The sequence below is a fragment of the Misgurnus anguillicaudatus genome, unplaced genomic scaffold, assembly GCF_027580225.2.
Source record: "Misgurnus anguillicaudatus unplaced genomic scaffold, ASM2758022v2 HiC_scaffold_27, whole genome shotgun sequence".
Classification (NCBI taxonomy): Eukaryota; Metazoa; Chordata; class Actinopteri; order Cypriniformes; family Cobitidae; genus Misgurnus; species Misgurnus anguillicaudatus.
This window is the reverse complement of record NW_027395277.1, coordinates 2,793,004-2,812,230: the sequence shown is the minus strand read 5'-3', so window position 1 is coordinate 2,812,230 and position 19,227 is coordinate 2,793,004. Positions and strand designations below refer to the sequence as shown.

The 19,227-nt window shown below is 36.2% G+C and overlaps 1 protein-coding gene across 1 annotated transcript in view; it reads right to left on the bottom strand.

Annotated features, from left to right (window-relative positions):
* Positions 1-1,928: 1,928 nt before the first annotated feature.
* Positions 1,929-19,227, bottom strand: part of LOC141362460 (USP6 N-terminal-like protein) — a 38,827-nt gene continuing 21,528 nt past the window's right edge. The window contains exons 6-14 of the mRNA XM_073864556.1: positions 17,381-17,488; positions 16,954-17,063; positions 12,476-12,524; positions 7,655-7,775; positions 6,950-7,044; positions 6,801-6,866; positions 6,624-6,723; positions 4,034-4,186; positions 1,929-3,962 (exon numbers count right to left, since the gene is read on the bottom strand). Of these exons, the coding sequence (XP_073720657.1) occupies positions 2,905-3,962; positions 4,034-4,186; positions 6,624-6,723; positions 6,801-6,866; positions 6,950-7,044; positions 7,655-7,775; positions 12,476-12,524; positions 16,954-17,063; positions 17,381-17,488 (1,860 nt within the window). The 3' untranslated portion in view covers positions 1,929-2,904. The remainder of the gene's footprint in view (positions 3,963-4,033; positions 4,187-6,623; positions 6,724-6,800; positions 6,867-6,949; positions 7,045-7,654; positions 7,776-12,475; positions 12,525-16,953; positions 17,064-17,380; positions 17,489-19,227) is intronic.

Below are 19,227 nucleotides of genomic sequence, written 5' to 3'. Positions count from 1 at the left end.
ACTTATTTTCTTGGATCATTTTGCTTATCAAGAAAAAGCATCTTAATTAAAGATTTTTAGATATTTTTACTAACAAGACAATAATACTAAGGATTTTTTTCTTGAAAATATTTTTTTGCAGTGCAGTTTCAATGCAGCTTCTCTAAACGATCTCATCTGAATTTTATCTAGTGAAACAATTGTTGTTTTTGCAAAAAAGTACTTTTTAACCACAACTTCTCGTTTTGCACTAACCGTGTGATGCACCAGCGTGACCTTGCCTATTACGTAATCACGTTGAAAGATCATGCGTTACTTATGTGAAACGCACACTTTGCGGACCATTTTAACAATACAGTTAAACAAAGACATTAATTAGTATCAATCCACATACAACATTGTCAAAACGCTCCTCTTTTTCACACTTGTAAACACTGGCGCGGTAGTTTCGCATACGTCATGTGTGGCCTTTCGATGTGATTACAAAATACGTTACACTGGCACATCACAAGGCTGGTGCAAGACGAGAAGTTGTGGTTTAAAAGTACTTTACTTTTTTATTTTTTGGCTAATATGACAATTGCTTTTCTGGATAAGACCCTTATGCCTCATTTGGGATCGTTTAGAGCAAAAAAACTATAAATCGTTGCACTGCAAAAATTATTTTCAATAAAAAAATTCGTAGTATTTTTGTCTTGTTTTCAGTAAAAATATCTGAAAATTCTTAAATTAAGATGCTTTTTCTTGATAAGCAAAACGACCCAAGAAAATAAGTCTAGTTTTTAGACCAAAAATATCAAATTTAAGTGATTTTGTGCATAAAACAAGCAAAACAATCTGCCAATGGGGTAAGCAAAAAATCTTGAACATTTTTCTTAAACACTAAATTTAAGAAAAATTGCTTACCCCATTGGACAAAATGCACATAATCATTTAAATTGTATATTTTTGGTCTAAAAACTAGACTTATTTTCTCAGGTCATTTTGCTCATTAAGAAAAAGCTTATTAAATTTAAGAATTGTCAGATAGTTTTACTCAACACAAGAAATTTTTTCTTGAAAATCATGTTTTGCGGTGTGAGGTCCACTATATGCACTGCAAAAAATTATTTTCAAGAAAAAAAAAATGTCTTAGTATTTTTCTCTTGTTTTCAGTAAAAATGTCTAAAAATTCTTAAATGAACAACCCAAGAAAATAAATCTAGTTTATAGACCAAAAATATCAAATTTAAGTGATATTGTGCATTAAACAAGCAAAAACATCTGCCAATGGGGTAAGCAAATTTTTCTCAAATTTAGTGTTTAAGAAAAATGTTCCAGATTTTTTTGCTAGATATTTTTACTGAAAACAAGACAAAAATACGAAGAATTGTTTTTCTTGAAAATCATGGAGAATAATTCTGTAATGTTTTCTTCAAAAAATTTCTTCTTGACTGAACAAAGACAGACATAAATATCTTGGATGATATGGGGGTGAGTAAATTATCAGATTTTTTTATGAAAGTGCAATAATCCTTTAACTTTGTGTTTTGCAATAGTTTTATTTAGTGTGTTAATGTTTATGAACTATGCAATTGACAACAGTTATCTGTGCAAATAATGCAACACTATGTGCTTCAAGGTTAAATTATGATGGTAAATTATATAGTATAAGTTAACCAGACTTGATGGTTAAAGGCATGTGTTTTTTCTGCCATGTGCCTTTTTTGCAACTTTCTAAAGCAATATCTGATTATTGTATATTTTATTATGCTGTACTTGTAAATGTATAAGAAATAGCAATAATGTGAATATTAAACTGAATGCTTCATGATGTGCAATAAACGAAACGAGTTTTTCTTTAAGCGGTTGTTATTGAAAAATAATGAAAAATAATCTGCAAATGTTAAACTGCAGTCTGCACACAAACTATAAAAGCAGTTAAATAATATCAGCTCTTATTACAAAAATACAAAATAAACCCGTTTTATCTACAACACAATGCCGTAAAAGTGACCTTCAATATACATTTTTTCATTTTTAACAAACAAATCGACAAGTTTTGCTTTATCTTCCACAAGATGGCACTAGAGGACATTATATATAAATATACACACATACAGTAGCACAATGTTTACAATACAAAGCAAATCTAGGACTCACGTCAATGTCCGAGTGATAAACACCTTACTTGCATTTCTCAATTACAGTATAATACAATAAAATATCTCTGAAAAAAATAACACTGACAGAAGGTAACAAACTCCATTCAACGCACTGTCAACAGGGTTCCCAAACTACAAACTCAAGGTCCAATACCCTCAAATTCAAGCACTAAATGTGGGGACACATTTCAAGTGAGATCAAGGTTACATTGTGTTACCTTTTAAGATACATTGTTACAGTTCCGTTTCGAGGGAACTCACGCTGCGCCACTGCGGTGACACTTTGGGGACGCCTCCAGGGGTAAGTGTGTCTGAATGTGTATATCAAATTCAACCAATGGTGAGGCTTAACGGGAGCCAGAAAGTATATCGCTATCTGAAATATTGGCAAAGACGGCGTTTCAGGGACGCAGGAAGTATGGCAAGGGAGACGCAGCGTCTCGTTCCCTTCTCAGGGAGCAACAGTTTTTCCAGAAAACTTCTTGCATAAAATAGGCACTTTCGATGACCTGTATCTATGTATGTATATTTTCAAAAACTTCCCACGGCCTTGAATTTTTTCCCCAGATTCACAAACTTTCAAGGACCTGTGGGAACCCTGTGTCAAGATGATAACCGCATCAAAACATTTAAAACCACTCAGCACCTTTAAAACAGTGACCACTAGCAAGATTTTTGTGATACACATGCACACAAACACACATTCAAGCATCCCATTTTTGATTTGTGGTATAATACTGTAAAAAATGCAAATGTGCATAAAAAAGTGTCCTTCAGTAAATTACAAAACTAGTGGCTGCCTTCTGTAAAAATCTGAATCGGTGGGTCCTTGAGACAGCATCGTGGGTTGTAATTTTTTAGGTGGTATTTTTGGGGGTTGTGAGTGAGCACTGTTAGTTTCTTGAGTCTGATTTAAAAGCGCCTGATTAGATTGGACGGACGATGGGAGGAAGGGTTTAACGCTGGTGGCAGGTGGCGGGACAATAGCACAGTTTGGAGTCACCGACTCGATGCACGGATGCGGAGGAGAAATGGGAGAAGAGTCCGGGGTGTAGAAAAACATAGTCGGAGGTGGGAGATGAAGAGACATGGCGGCATCTGGAGGAAGAGTGGGATGCTTAAGCCCCGAGTCTGAATTTTGCGGCAAAGGGGTCACCATCTCCAGCATCTTCTCTACTGTATTGTCCTCCGTGTCATCCCAGATGTTGTCGTAATGCGAGGTGTTGGAAGGTCGGCGGTCGCCCGAAGACGGAGGAACGTACAGGTTCACAGGAAACTTGCTCAGCTGCCGAGGAGCTCGATAGGAAGATGGCGACGATGAGGGATCTTCTAAGATGAGATTCAAAGGTTGGGCTGGTGGTGGAGCGAGGTAGAACGGGGTATGTTCCTCGAGAGGTCCTTGTTCGGTGCAAGGAAGGGGTGGAGGGGGCAAATCCGGAAGGTTTAGGGAGTTGACGCTTGAAAAGTCCGTTATGGGTGGCTGGTACGGAGGTGGCCACTCATCGGACCCCACACTAACACATTCATCCTTCAATAACACAGCATCTGCTTCTGGGAGAAGATCTGGTCTTTGCTCTACGTTCACGTTCGGTCCCGAGTCCTCAGGTGTAGCTTGAGACAATAAAGGGTTGGAGGACGATTTGGAGGTTTGCACCGATGAGCTATTGGAGGGGTGTTCATCGTTAATCCGCTCGGAGACCTCTCCGTGAGGCTTGGATGAGGTTTGGTTGTTTTGGTGTGCTGTTAGCGGTATAGCCACGCACTCGTTTTGGTTAACTGGAAGCAGCATGATCGGACGCTCCTCGCCCAGGGTGATTTTTGGGAACTCATCTCCTTTGGCTAAGAGGAAACCAGAAATTCATTAGACGTGAATTTAATAATAATAATAATACGAGATGTGTGATATCTACCTGGAGGAGGAAGGTCGAGCTTCATCCTGCGGAGTTCTGCCATCGATGACTGTAGGTGCTCTATGGCGACGTCATCGCTCATGGTGAAGGATGAAACGATCTGCTCCTGGAGAAACTCTCGCAGATCCTCCAGAGACATCTTCAGGAGCGGTTCTGATAGGATTCAAATGAATTGTTCATATTGATATCTTACTCGAGGGTAGAACCTTTCAAATGTTTGGTCATCACAAAGACTGGATATAAAGGGCCTTGCAAAAGTATTCATACCTAAAGAACTTTTCCCACATTTTTTTTTCAGAACCACAAACAAAAAGTCATTTTATTGGGATTTTAACAAAAAGTGGCACATAATTTGTAAAGTGGATGCCTTTTAGTTATATATTACACCATTTATCATTTTTTTATCCACTTCACAATTATGTGCCACTTTGTGTTGGTCCATCACATAAAATCCCAATAAAATACATTTTTGACCCATGCTGCCAAAATGAGTCAGAATGCGCACAGTCTAATTCTTAGCTAGAGGAAAAGAAAGTATAAAATGTCGATTTTGGTCAAAATTAAGGTTTTAAGTACATTAAGTGCTCGTCCAGCATTCCCATTGCTTTAAATAGTCATTAAACATCTAAAATGATCTTTATTTGTACGTTTTCTGAGAGCTGTATTGTCCTAAATGCTTAAAGGAATAGTCTACTCATTTTCAATATTAAACTATGTTATTACCTTAACTAAGAATTGTTGATACATCCCTCTATCATCTGTGTGCGTGCACGTAAGCGCTGGAGCGCGCTGCGACACTTCGATAGCATTTAGCTTAGCCCCATTCATTCAATGGTACCATTTAGAGATAAAGTTAGAAGTGACCAAACACATCAACGTTTTTCCTATTTAAGACGAGTAGTTATACGAGCAAGTTTGGTGGTACAAAATAAAACGTAGCGCTTTTCTAAGCGGATTTAAAAGAGGAACTATATTTTATGGCGTAATAGCACTTTTGGGAGTACTTCGACTCGCCTGAAAAGTCCGCTCCCCTTCTCCCTCTCATAATGGGAGAGGGAGGGTGTTACTGCGCCGAGTCCAAGTACTCCCAAAAGTGCTATTACGCCATAAAATATAGTTCCTCTTTTAAATCCGCTTAGAAAAGTGCTACGTTTTATTTTGTACCACCAAACTTGCTCGTATAACTACTCGTCCCTATTAATTTGTAACAAGAAAAACACTAAAATTAATGATTTTATAGACAGTACGCGTCATTATTTAGCACATAAATACCTGCTTGTTTACTTTGACTTTGATCATCTCTGTATTCACTTTAGGTACAGAAATTATTTGTTTTCAGGAATCTCTTTTTTTATCATTTGAAAGCGAATACCGACCATAATATTAAATCACAACAAAGACAGTCGTAAATATACGTTCGTGCAGATATTTTCCGTGTCATTACCGAAATTTAAAGTAACGGCTTACCTGTTTTGTAGTTTACCTTTTGACAAAATAACCACCCTGTTTTAAATACATTTTTTAAACTTATACCCATCGAAAAACATCTTTTTTATGTTTAGTTTGATGAATTCCTAAATATGAGACGCAGAGCACATATCGCGTTCGGCTAAATTGCATGCGCCAGAACGCAAAAGCGCGACATCGATACAGCAAAATTTGACTTAAATTATATCAGAATTTATGTTTATAAAACATTTTAATAAAATAAGATCAGAAGTAACAAGGTGCAGAACAAATATGCGCAAAATGCCTGAACTGCACAGAAACAAAACACAAGCCGAATAGTTAAATCAGATAACCCAGAGTGATTTATAAATAAATAAATTATTTAAAAAATGAAAGTATAACCAGAATTGCCAGCTTTGTCTTTTAAATGCAAAACAAATAGGCAATGATTTATTTACCTAGAAACCTCATATGGACGTGTAGCCCTGTCACAGCGGTTGTTGGATTTATTAACGCATTTTAAAAATATTTATTGAAAGCTGCTACTTCACATATTATTTGCATAGCATTATCATAATATGCTGTATATTCATATGCAGTTATATACAAAATCAGATAATGTGCACCCATATACGGACAAAATTGAATGATTCTCTTTTCATAACACATCTGCGACGATTCGACTGTGAGATTGGTAGTCGAATCAGGCTTGTCCTATCGATGCATCGAATCTTCGACTATTCGGGGTCACCCCTATATTATATTAGATCCTTGAATAACAGTCTGTCTGTCTCAATGTTCATTAAACAATACAAGAAAGAGAAAAAAGTTTTTTCCTATAGATATTGTTTTGTGTGTGATTTTAAAGTATGAATGCGGTGGTTTTGCTTTTGAACCCTACATTTTTTTTGTATTAATTTATCTCAAAATTGACTTCAAAAACACGTTTATCTTGTCATATTTTTGTCAGATTCAAACAAATCATCGTTTTGTGTTTTTTTTAAAAAGAGGATGTCAAAACATAACACATTTTTGCTCAATCTGACTCATTTTGCCAGCACGGGTCACATTTTTGTTTGTGGTTGTAATGTGATAAAGTTAATTGGGTATGAATACTTTTGCAAGGCACTGTATGACTTACTTTTGTTCAGTTTGAGGAGAGTATAGGCCATGGCTGTTAAAACTTTCTCTCCTTCTAGTATGTAGATGTCCCATAGACGCAGGGTGAGCGTGAAGGGGGTCTACGTAGTAGAAAAACATGAACAAACTTAGGTAAAAGTTGTTGAATAAAATGTCGCGTAATGTAGTAATGTCTCACCCTGTCAATAAAACACTGCAGGAACCATTTGGTGGAGTAGATACCAGTGGACATCTGCTCTTTATCCTGTGGTGAAGATGACATTTGAAAATGAAAATAAAGTGCCTACTGTATAATAATCCATCTACGTTAAGAAACCCAAATCTCACCATGTGTTTCTTAAGTTTTGGTAGGAGTTTGGAAAGGATTTGGTCATGATGACTCTGAAAACGATGAAGTTTGGGAAACCCGGGGATGAAAAACCCTATTCGAAACCAAAAGACGAGGGTTAAACAGAAATTCAGGGTTCCCACACCTCAGTTAACTTCAAATTCAAGGACTTTCCAGGACTAATTCAAGGACTAAATGTGGGGACACATTTCAAGGTTACATCGTGTTACCTTTTAAGATACATTGTTACAGTTTCCTTTCGAGGGAACTCGCGCTGCGTCACTGCGGTGACACTTTAGAGACGCCTCCAGGGGTAAGTGCGTCTGAATGTATATATCAAATTCAACCAATGGCGAGGCTTAACGACAAAGACAGGGTGACGCGGGAGCCAGGAAGTATATCGCTATATGAAATATTGCCAAAGACGGCGTTACAGGGACGCAGGAAGTATGGCAAGGGAGACGCAGCGTCTCGTTCCCTTCTCAGGGAACAACAGTTACATACGTAACCCGAGACGTTTATATGTGTCAAACACAACTACGCAAAAAAGCATTTTGGTATGAATCAACATTCGCATAAAGAAGATATAAGCATTTAAAGCGAACACTTTCAATGGGCCTTGAATTTTTTTCTTTCAAGGCTCATGGGAACCCTGTAAATTTTACAACGCCATCAGAAATAACACGTCACGTTATGACACTCACCGTGCATGGCATGTTTCCGATTGGTTAACAACTGCGATAAGGCCCAGAAAGCGTCTTCCTCATTCATATACATTAGCAGAATGGCAGCGATCTGGCTCATCCCCTGGCAGTAGCTCACTTCCTACACAAAACCACAAGTTCAAAACCTATTACTCACCGATTCTGATGCATGCCATTTATTTATACTTTGAATACGTGAGAAATTGTATAGCTGTGTAAAAAGGAGAATAATGTCATGTAGCCGCTCATAACCACAAAATAAACCCAGACTATGCAGACGAGATTGTTCAGTAGTCGCTGGTGTACCACCCTGGACATTTTTTTATAAAAATGACTTTTGTACGATTACACAACTACAAATATAATGCACACGGTAAAACTCAAATCTTCTTCTGGGCACAACAGAAAGGGAAATGAAAATGACATTGTTTCCCCTCTCGGTGCGTTTTGAACAAACAATCGGACTCGTGTGCACTTATGTTGGAGCAGAATTGTGTTAAAGATCCTGTCTAACATCTCCATAAAACATTTATTTGTCTTTGCTTTGAGCTGACTGTCCTCCATATCCTTTAATGTCAAACAGATCTCTGGGAAAGCATCTAATAAAGCAATTAACGACCAAATCATGATCTAATTTACAGCAGACAAACAGCCTGTGATCATCTTAAGACCCTGGTCACTTACAGCCGATGGGCACAATCCTGTTTCTGGATCAGTGTGTCTCTAAAGCCTCATTTAAACTATCATGAACATGACAAAAGATAGCATTTGAAACCAGTTTTGGGAACAAAATCGTTTAAAAAAAATGTTCCTTAAAAATAGAAATTAGAAAGACACACACTGCAAAAAATATTTAAAAAATCTTAAATTAAGATGCTTTTTCTTGATGAGCAAAACAGCCCAAGAAAATAAGTCTTGTTTCTAGACCAAAAATATCAAATTTACGTCATTTTGAGCATTAAACAAGCAAAAATCTGCTAATGGGGTAAGCATATTATTCTTGAATTTAGTGTTTAAGAAAAACGTTCAAGATTTCTTTGCTTGTTTTATGCACAAAATCACTTAAATTTGATATTTTTGGTCTTAAAAACTAGACTTGGGTCATTTTGCTCATCAAGAAAAAGCATCTTAATTTAGTAATTTTTTTTTTTAGATATTTTTACTGAAAACAAGACAAAAATACTACGAAATTTTTTCTTGAAAATAATTTTTTACAGTGCACATACTTTACTGGTAATGGTTTTGCTGTAAAAATGATTTGTGACCTTGGACCACAAAACCAGTCATAAGGGTACATTTTTTAGATTGAGATTTATGCATCTGAAAGCTGAATAAATAAGCTTTTCATTGATTGTATAGTTTGTTAGGACAATATTTGGTCGAAATAAAACTATTTAAAAATCTAAAATCTGAGTGTGTCAAAAAAATTAATATTGAGAAATTCGTCCTTACAACACATATTACTAATGATAAATACATTTTCTCATATATTTATTGTAGGAAATAGACATAATATCTTTTTTAAACATGATATTTACTTAACTTTTGGCATAAACCCCAATAATTTATCCATACAATGTATTTTTGGCTATTGCTACAAATATACGCGTGTGACTTGCTGTACGACTGGTTTTGTGGTCGAGGGTCACATTCATAATACACAACATAGTGTCACATTCGTCAAACCCTAGACACACAAGACAATAAAAATGAAAGTATTAAATGTGACCCTGTTTTTCAAATTTAGGGTGAAGTCTTAATCTAATAAAATGAGGAGCATCAAAGTTTCATTTTAATCTTTGACCTTGTACTCAGTCAATATTAAATATATAAAGCTTATTTTTCACAGACTGGCCTGGGTCACACGGGGGGCACTTTCTGACGTTTATGTAAATACACTTTAAAACAACAACAGTAAATCTCCTTATTCGTAGTGCACACGTCTATGTGGGTGATTCTCGCGAAATTAGACTTATGAGGTGTCATGAAACATTTTGATAATAAAAGTAAATGTTATGAAAATAAGAAGCATACAGTTACAAACATTTCTTCATGTACTATTTTGCACATGATTTCAAATGACATCATACAAACCAATTTTGTTGTTTTTTCCACATTTAAGGGAAACTTATCATTACCGCAACGTGAACATGACTGGATTTGGGTAAATTTATAATTAAAAAATCTAAAAAATAAAAAGCTTCAGTGCATGTTATACTATAAACATTTACAGTAAAGAAACATGTGGTATTTGGTGATCATCGGTAAATGTAGAGACAATAATAATGTGTCCAAGAACAATTTTCTCATCCTCCGCAACAATTTTCAGTCATTGTTTAAGCCCTCAAGGAACTAACATTTAAAAAAAATAGTTGTAAGGGACATAATTGACTGTGACACTCAAGATGGCTACAAGGAAAGCGGTTCTTATTTTTTCTCTGCAGATAAAGGCTGAAATTTTGTTTGTCATAGTACCTAGACAACTTTTTAGTTCTCATTACCGAAACACGAGTTTGTAAATGCATATATTTAATGTAATATCATGTTGCGGTAATGATCATTTTTGATAATGATAATCAAAAAAATTTAAATAATTTTATAGGAAATATTTTTTAAATCCTCTAAAAATAATGGTTATAGTAAGTTCAGACCTTAATCGTATGTGCAATTTTTTTTATTCTGATGCTGGACACCTTCTAATAGGGATGCTCATATCAGTTAATTTTCCCGACCGACAACCGTAGCTTCTAAACCGAACATTAACCGTTAACTTATAAGATTTTAATATGAAATTGTCATTGAGTAAAAATACAGTTGACGGTTGTCTGCGAACTAGTAAAAACAAAACATTTAATTTGAACGTGCAAACAGCAGCGACAGATCAACAACAGAACCAGGATTCATACATTATCAGATATTCACGCAACATTACCTTATTAAAAAGAATTCATATCCAAAAAGGGCAGACTGTCTCCGTTTCATCTACCACAGTGGTCATTTCTAAAGCAGGATGCTTTTCAGAAAGTTTTGCTTTTGCGTCGTCTTTCTCCGTTTGTGCAAAAAGAGAGATGTTTATGGACAGGGTCAGAGGCCATCAGCGAACGTCTGTCCGGATGTGCGCGAGACGGACCGCGTCATCTTGCGCGGACACGCGCACGTCTCCGTTCAGCTTCCAAACACGCGTACAAATGATTTCTCATACAAATGATTACTTTATCGACCGTCAGGGCAGCAATAATTTGTGTCATTTACAGGACATTCACAAATTAAAGATAGAAAAAGTGGCGAAATGTCTGTCGGCTCATGACGACACGCACCATAAAACACATATTTTTATGTAAAATATATTTTACATAAAATACAAATATAAAATAAAAACAAATATTTTTTATTTTAACTGATAATGTTAATCGGTCATAAATTCTTACCTTCGGTTAACGGTTAAACGGTCAATGTGAGCATCCCTACCTTCTAAATCTGGATTTCGTGAGAATCACCCATATGGGTAAAACATACTGCTATTTGACACCAATGAATCCTAATCTTGCAACCTATATGCGCGGATAGTAGATGAACTGGCATGAAGCCATGTCCTTACTCCCTTTTACAAATGACTAAAGTTTTATTTTAACATGCAGTTAGTCTATAGTTATTATATTTAGCATACGTAGAACAATAGAAGTCAGTAGGAGGTTTCTATTAAGAGCAGGGGTCGTGTGTGCGCGTGCTTCTTGTAAACCCAAATGTCCCCACAAAAATAGCAATACCAGTCATTTTTAGTTTTTGACCTTGTACACGGCAAAAAATGACTCTTACTTAGTATTTTTGTTTTGTTTTTAGTACAAATATCTAAAAATTCTTAAATCAAGATGTGTTTTCTTGATAAGCAAAATGACCTAGAAAATGAGTCTAGTTTTTAGACCAACATTATACAATTTAAGTGAATTTGTGCTTAAATAAAATAAAATAAAAATGGGTGCATAAAACAAGCAAAAAAATCTGCCAATGGGGTAAGCAATTTTTTCTTGAATTTAGTGTTTAAGAGAAATGTTCAAGTGTACACTGAAAAAAAAAATTTTTTAAGAAAAAATGCTCTTAGTATTTTTGTCTTGTTTTCAGTAAAACTATCTAAAAATTCTTAAAATAAGATGCCTTTTCTTGATGAGCAAAACGACCCAAGAAAATAAGTCCATGTTTTTAGACCAAAAATATCAAATTTAAGTGATTTTTGTTCATAAAACAAGCAAAAAAAATAAAATAAAAAATCTGCCAATGGTGTAAGGAAAAAAATCTTGAACATTTTTCTTAAACACTAAATTCAAGAAAAATTAGCTTACCCCATTGGCAGATATTTTTGCTTGTTTAATGCACAAAATCACTTAAATGTGATATTTTTGTCTAAAAACATGGACTTATTTTTCTCGGGTCATTTTGCTCATCAAGAAAGTGCATCGTTGCTATATATTTGTACTAAAAACAAGACAAAAATACTAAGTAAAAGAGTCATTTTTTTGCAGTGTAGGGCTGCTCGATTATGGGCAAAATCATAATCATGATTATGTAACACGATTACTCAGTGACACTTAAAACATGCATTTATTTAACCTTTTTATTAAGTAAGTTTTGTTTTTGTAATTGTTTGAATCAAAACCATTATTTGCACAGCCCTTGTGTGTGTGTGTGTGTGTGTGTAGACAAGGTTAACAGGGTGGGACACCATTTAATTTTTCCCCTTAAGTCCGGATTCATCCAGCACATGCTGTCCTGAGTTATGTAACATTCGCACAACAAACGAACATTAAAATATCGTCACTTGCTCACCGTGTTGTAGACCGAATAAGCTGCCAGAACGTGAAACAGGGCCTGCTGTCTGTAAAGACAAATAAACATCTGTATTAATAACTCGACTCTGGAAATAAGTCATCTTAAAAAGTCTCATTAATAGAGTGAAAGAAAAGGTGAAGCCATATAAAATATCATTCTTTGAAAACCAGCAAGATTTTTGTGAGTGCGCCATAGCCAACATGCAGGAAACCATTTGGTTGTCATGTCAAAGATAAACTATAAAAAAGGGAAGAGAAACCACAGAGAAAGATGACCCTCCTGTCTCAGTGTCAAAACTCATCATTTGATCTTTCTATAGATATGCAAGTAAGTTAAGTTCGGCTTAAAAAGCGAACCAAAGTTCAAGACATCAAAATATATTTTTTTACAAATGTTTCTAAACATATAATATGTTTAGAAAGTATCTAAACATATAATACGTGCCGACGGAGGTGGCGTTTAGCTGCTTTTGCACCTGAGCTTTTTATACGCTACATAAAATAAGTAGGGATGGGACGGTATGAAAATTTCATATCATGATTATAGTGACCACGGTTATCAATATTATCATGGTTTTGTTAAAATGAGATGGAAATGTTCACACACACACTGAAAACATTTAACATTTAAACATTCGAAAGTTTTATTTTTGAAAATCACTTTAATATTTCATGTCCCTGAAATTATTTATGTGTTAAAAAATAAAGAAATCTGTCTAATAAGTTTACCAGGAATGAATCCAATACGTTATCCCTTAAATGCCTTCTTGTGCAAAAACTATGTTGCATGTGCGCACATGCGTCAAACTGATTCTGTCTGGACAGGATTTACAGCGAGTTTTTAAAATCACGGTAATCAAACACGGTTGTAATGATAATTAAATTTAAATGATAATACTAACCGTCAGGACATTTTATCATGGTTAACCATGAAACCGGTAATCCCATCCCTAAACATAAGTAGTGCAAAGATTAATCTCGATTAATCACATACAATATAAAAGTTAATTTTCACACAATATGTGTGTGTGCTGTGTGCAATTATTACACTGTAAAAAATTTGCTGTAATTTTGCAGCTGGTTGCCAGTAACTTACTGTAGAAGATAAAGTCTAAAAATGTTTCATGTTCATTTAACTTTGAACAAAATGTTGCCAGTAAATAACATAAATGTAAAATCTACAGTAAGTTACTGGCAACTAGTTGCCAGTAATACCCAGTAATACTGTAATTTCTACAGAATTTTTTTTTACAGTGTATGTAAACACACAAACATACATGTATACATAAAAATATACATGTTAAGATGTGTACCCTCCTATCACCTACTTCATCATTTAAAGTCATTCAAAATGCTATAAAGTTCTCAAGGCTCGCAAAATCATTAGCCAGTCCCCGGGCTATTGTGCTTTGCAGTCGAGCTATCAAAATACATCCTTGCCCTGCCCATCGGGCTATCTTGACTTATAGGGAGGAAAAAATATATTTAAATGCTTATGCATTCTCTCACAGATTTGGATTGGTAATAATGGTGTATGAAATTCATGCATTGGGTATTTAAATTGCGTTTGAGCGCGCGCTCGAGTTTTACTTTTGCGATCTTGCAAAGCCGCAGCACAGGAAGCAATCCGTACTGATTTGCATTGATTTGTTGGGCAAATCCTTTAACCTCGTCCTGTCAGTCAATACTATCCTCACGTAAGAAAATTAAATCTCTCGCAGCAAGCTTTAAAGTGATATAGATTGTACGGGCAGTGAAGTGAATCGCTCTTAAAGCGACAGTAGCCCCTGTTTTTCTGATCGAATAAATTATTCAATCTGTAACTGGATGATCCAAACTGTGAGTTTTGTGACCCACTGAACCACTTTTAAATAGTGAGTATATCTGGTGTGGGGATGAGCAGGAACAGTTGGTTTACATGGAAATCCAGTTTTTTGTTTGTTAAAAAAACAACAGCATCCAAACAACAACAAGCAGATTAAACATTATGGTTAGAGGCCCTATTTTAAAATAATTACCAAAAACTGAAGAGTGCCTGCCCGAAGGGCTAACACCAGGGATTTTAAAATTTTGCGAGCCCTGGTTCTTTAAATGAATGAAATCGTACGTTTTTTTAAAACTTTATTTGATCGAACAAACTATATTTTCACAAACTATAAAACGAAATTGCATTCAGACGACTTGTAGTAAAAAACGAAACAAAAAAGACAGACTACATATGAGAATCTCAGATGCAAAAGCCGCTGAATACTACCCTTGTCAAATATGAGATAATGAAGCCAAATGCTCTCGGCACGTATTATACATTCATCAAATACTTTTCAAATCCGCTTAATCCTGGCCTAACGCCATTCAGAAATATTGTATTGTTGGCAGAATCTGTAACACGCCACAATGTTTTAGTAGCAAAGTCCTTTTCAACGGTAAAAGGTTTACAGAATATATTACGATATTGACAGAATTTTTAAGCCTTGTTTTATCTTTTTTCTGTTTTTTTGCCACGCTCACCCCTACATAGAGGGTTTTGCAGCAAAAGACAATCAAATTTGTTAGATGGGTGATTCTCACGAAACCATTGAAACACCACGGCACTAATGATTTTAGCTTTAAAATGTGTAATATAGTAACATTAAAAAGCATCAGAATTAACACAATACTGTGTTCTACCTTGCACAATGTGTGATTTCAACATAAGAATTTATAATTGGAAATTTTATCTCATTTTCTGCTGAAATTCTCATTACCGCAATGTGTCTGGCTGTGTTTGAACATGCGTTATGTTGTAATTTAATCAAATTAACACAAAAATATTAAGGAAAAAAAAATGTTTTGCTAGACTACTTTAGATGACAGAAAAAATATTTACTGAATATTCATGTATAATAATAATGAAGAAAAATTAGGAAAATGATGTGTCCATGCCTGATGTTCTCCTCCTCCGCAACACTTTTTGAGAGCAGTTTAAGCACACATACAGAATTTTAATAAAGTTTGATTTTGAGTGACCAAGCACATGGACCAGTTACTTCAAGATGTCTACCAGGTAAGATCATTTTTTTACAGTTAATTTGAAATATTGTCTTGTCAGAATGCTTACACGACATTTTGAGTATCATTACCGCAACAGATGCTTATTAAATGTTAATTTAATTAATAGAAGCATAATACTTTGATTTTAAATGCATGTGCAGAATCTCCAAATTATGTTCTTTCAGGTTTGTCATGTCATTTTGAAAACATTTCAGTGTTGATGTTTTCTGACTGTTGCGGTAATGAGATTTTTTAGGACTAATTTTTTAAATTATGTTACAAAAAGTGTTAAATGATAAGTAAAAGTTTTTAAATTAATGTTCCCATTTACTCCAGACTTTGTTTTTCAATGTCTGGTGGGAAAAAAAGTAAATTTAAGCAATTTTTACATTTTCATGCTTGACATTTTTAAAACCAAGTTTTCGTGATAATCACCCAGATACCAATGAAGGGCATTTGTGAAAATAAGGCATTTTAATCACTGACTAATACCCTTTTATTGCTTTTAAATTTAAATGAACCTAAACATAAGAGCTTGATACAAAAAGTTAAATTTACAAGAAAACACGTCAGACGCACTTAGAGGGTTTTGCATCTGAACTCCTCATATGAAGTAGCATTGCATCCAAAAGAGATGTACTTTAATGGATTCAAACGATCTGTGGATTTAAAAAAAAAATGGCGAGGCACAGTAACCCTGCTGGCTATCGCCCAGAAGTCAGCAGCATTGTGAATAGTGTGTTGTGGTAACGCAAACAGCCAACGCAAACAAACAGCAGATGTGTTAAAATACACTTCCGCCCCACATCCTCTTATTGGTTGATCGGCGCTAATAAAAATGTCATAACTCAGATCTTCCATCCATTGGGCACTTGAGCGAGCTGTTGTAGGTGTCTGATCTACATCTGTTGTGGGTGTGCTGCCTGTGCGAAACCACATGACGTGTCTATGTGCACTTTGGTCCACTTTTCACGCAACGAAGACCACTTTCTGAATACACCAAATTTCTAAAAATTAGAAAGGGAACCTGGTATACGCTTTGTTTTTGACACTGGTAAGAGGATATATGATCCCAAGTGGGTCTTAAAGATCGTCCGGCACAAAAGGAAGCTACTTTTTCATGACACTGTGGCTGTTGTGCATAACATCAAAGTATATATTTATTCTGGGCATAATAGTAACGAGTCACCGGTTTTGTCATTTCCTGTGAGGCCACGTACAGTAACAGGAAGTTTAACAAAATGCAAAGAGGAAGCAACTCTTGTTTTGGTTAAGGGCTTTGCAAAGTCTGCCCACTTGGGTCCAGAGCTCTCTCACAACAAACGTTTGCGCAACAGAAAATAAAAACCATAACGCCAGATAAAACAAGTCGATAGGGCAAGGTCAGACAACAAAACAAAACACAAAATCCTGGGAACGCCGCTGTGCGAGTGTATGATGGCTTACTTGACCCCAAAGCGGTCCATAAACATGATATGGTTCCTGAAGGTCCTGTTGACATCAAGATCTATCTGCTTGATTTCTGTTGAGTACTTTTTGGCTTGTTCCCTCATTGTCTGTAAAAAATAAAAAACAAGGACAAAAAGGATGTAATGGCTTTTCCAAAGCAACTTACAAATGAAAAAAAAAAAAGTATTATCGTATCATACAATAGGGCCAATTTTAAAGGATGCTAGGTTTTATAAAGCATGCTATTATAAGTTAATAGCAGGCGGGGCAGTATGAAGACAAAACATATCAGGCTAATTACACCCATACAAGGACAAACAAGAGACTAACCATAACCCAAACAAGAGAGCCTTTGAATCGATGAATAACAAACGGTGAGATTTTCATCCACAGTTTACAAAGGCTGTCCTATCAAAACTCCTACCTCGTACTTCCTGTGGTTTGCTTGTTTCACCTTGTCCACTTCCAGCAGAAGAGCCCAGGCTTGACCACGCAGCTGTAAGGGAATCCCCTTGTATACCCGCTTAATCATCTGTAAAATACACACCGGAAAAGGAAACGAATGAATGGCTGGAATTTATTTGTGGGTCTCCATGATTACGAGATATACAGAAGCTTTTAAATGGGTTGTTTATGAAAGTAATAGACGTTTCATCGGACCGCCTAGCAAGAACTTAACTTCCGGTCAGTGATTGTTTATCGGTTTCGTTAGTGACTAAACTGACCTCTGAAACAAATACCTTCTGGGAAATGTTTCGTTTACTTGAAGACGAAAGGAGACGGCGAGCATGAATCAGCACTGTGCGGATTTGGCAGCCAGGCAAGAATTCAAGGATCTGTAGCTAACATTGTATACGTACATTTTACACAGTAATGTTAGATAGACTTATGATCTGAACTAAGATAATTTACTTATTTTTTTTAATTGTTATCAGAAATGATCTACTCTAGAGAGACGATTTAAAGGAATAGTCTACTCATTTTCAATATTAAAATATGTTATTACCTTAACTAAGAATTGTCGATACATCCCTCTATCATCTGTGTGCGTGCACGTAAGGGCTGGAGCGCGCTGCGACGCTACGATAGCATTTAGCTTAGCCCCATTCATTCAATGGTACCATTTAGAGATAAAGTTAGAAGTGACCAAACACATCAACGTTTTTCCTATTTAAGATGAGTAGTTATACGAGCAAGTTTGGTGGTACAAAGTAAAACGTAGCGCTTTTCTAAGCGGATTTAAAAGAGGAACTATATTTTATGGCGTAATAGCACTTTTGGGAGTACTTCGACTCGCCTGAAAAGTCCGCTCCCCTTCTCACTCTCATAATGGGAGAGGGAGGGTGTTACTGCGCAGAGTCGAAGTACTCCCAAAAGTGCTATTACGCCATACAATGTAGTTCCTCTTTTAAATCCGCTTAGAAAAGCGCTACGTTACGGTACGGGGGTCACGGTTCGGTGCATGAATTTAAACGGAGAATACACGGTATGAAAATAAAAAAACTTGCGTGCAAAATAATTAATGTAATGCGGAACTACTGTTAGATACGCGGGTTCTTTATGGACAGCTAATCTGTTGCCCCGCTTTAGCTCTGAAGCTCTGATTGGCGCCGATGCATCCGAGCTCCGCCTATGTATGCGCTCTATCAGAGCCCGTCTACATTCTCTGGCACTCTGCAGTTTTTTGTCACGTCGACGCCGGTCCAGTCAGTTAGTGAGCAGAGATAGCGAGGATGGCAAGTGGTGTCCCACAAGAGTTAGACGCTCCGCCAGCCATCGCAAGTTTGGCAAAACTTCAGATTTCCAGTCAGTTACAATAGTACAGGCGAGAGATTGGTGGAAAAGACGAGGACTGTGCGCCGGCGTTGTTCAGCAATTGTTAGGTATGTGAGTGGAAATACATCTAATCAGGGCTCTCAAGTCTCACGCATTCACCTTGACAAACACGCATTTCAGTCAGTTCAAACGCCACACTTTGTATTTCTCACGCTGAGAAGTAGGAGATACATTGTCCTGCTATATACAACAGGCATACGCAGGGCAGTTCTGTCGAGTTCAGCTGCTTTCAGTTTTTTAAGCGTGCTCAACTTTACGCAGCGCCATCAGCGTCAGAGTACCGCGAGAAATCTTGCGGAGGAGGCTGATTTCAAATCGCTCTCGCGTTACTCTGACGTCATCCACTTGTCGTTTCTTGCAGCGCCTCGTGAAGTCGTACACACCTATTAATTCATCCTAAGAGCCATTTTTTTGGTCTTTAGTACATTCATATGG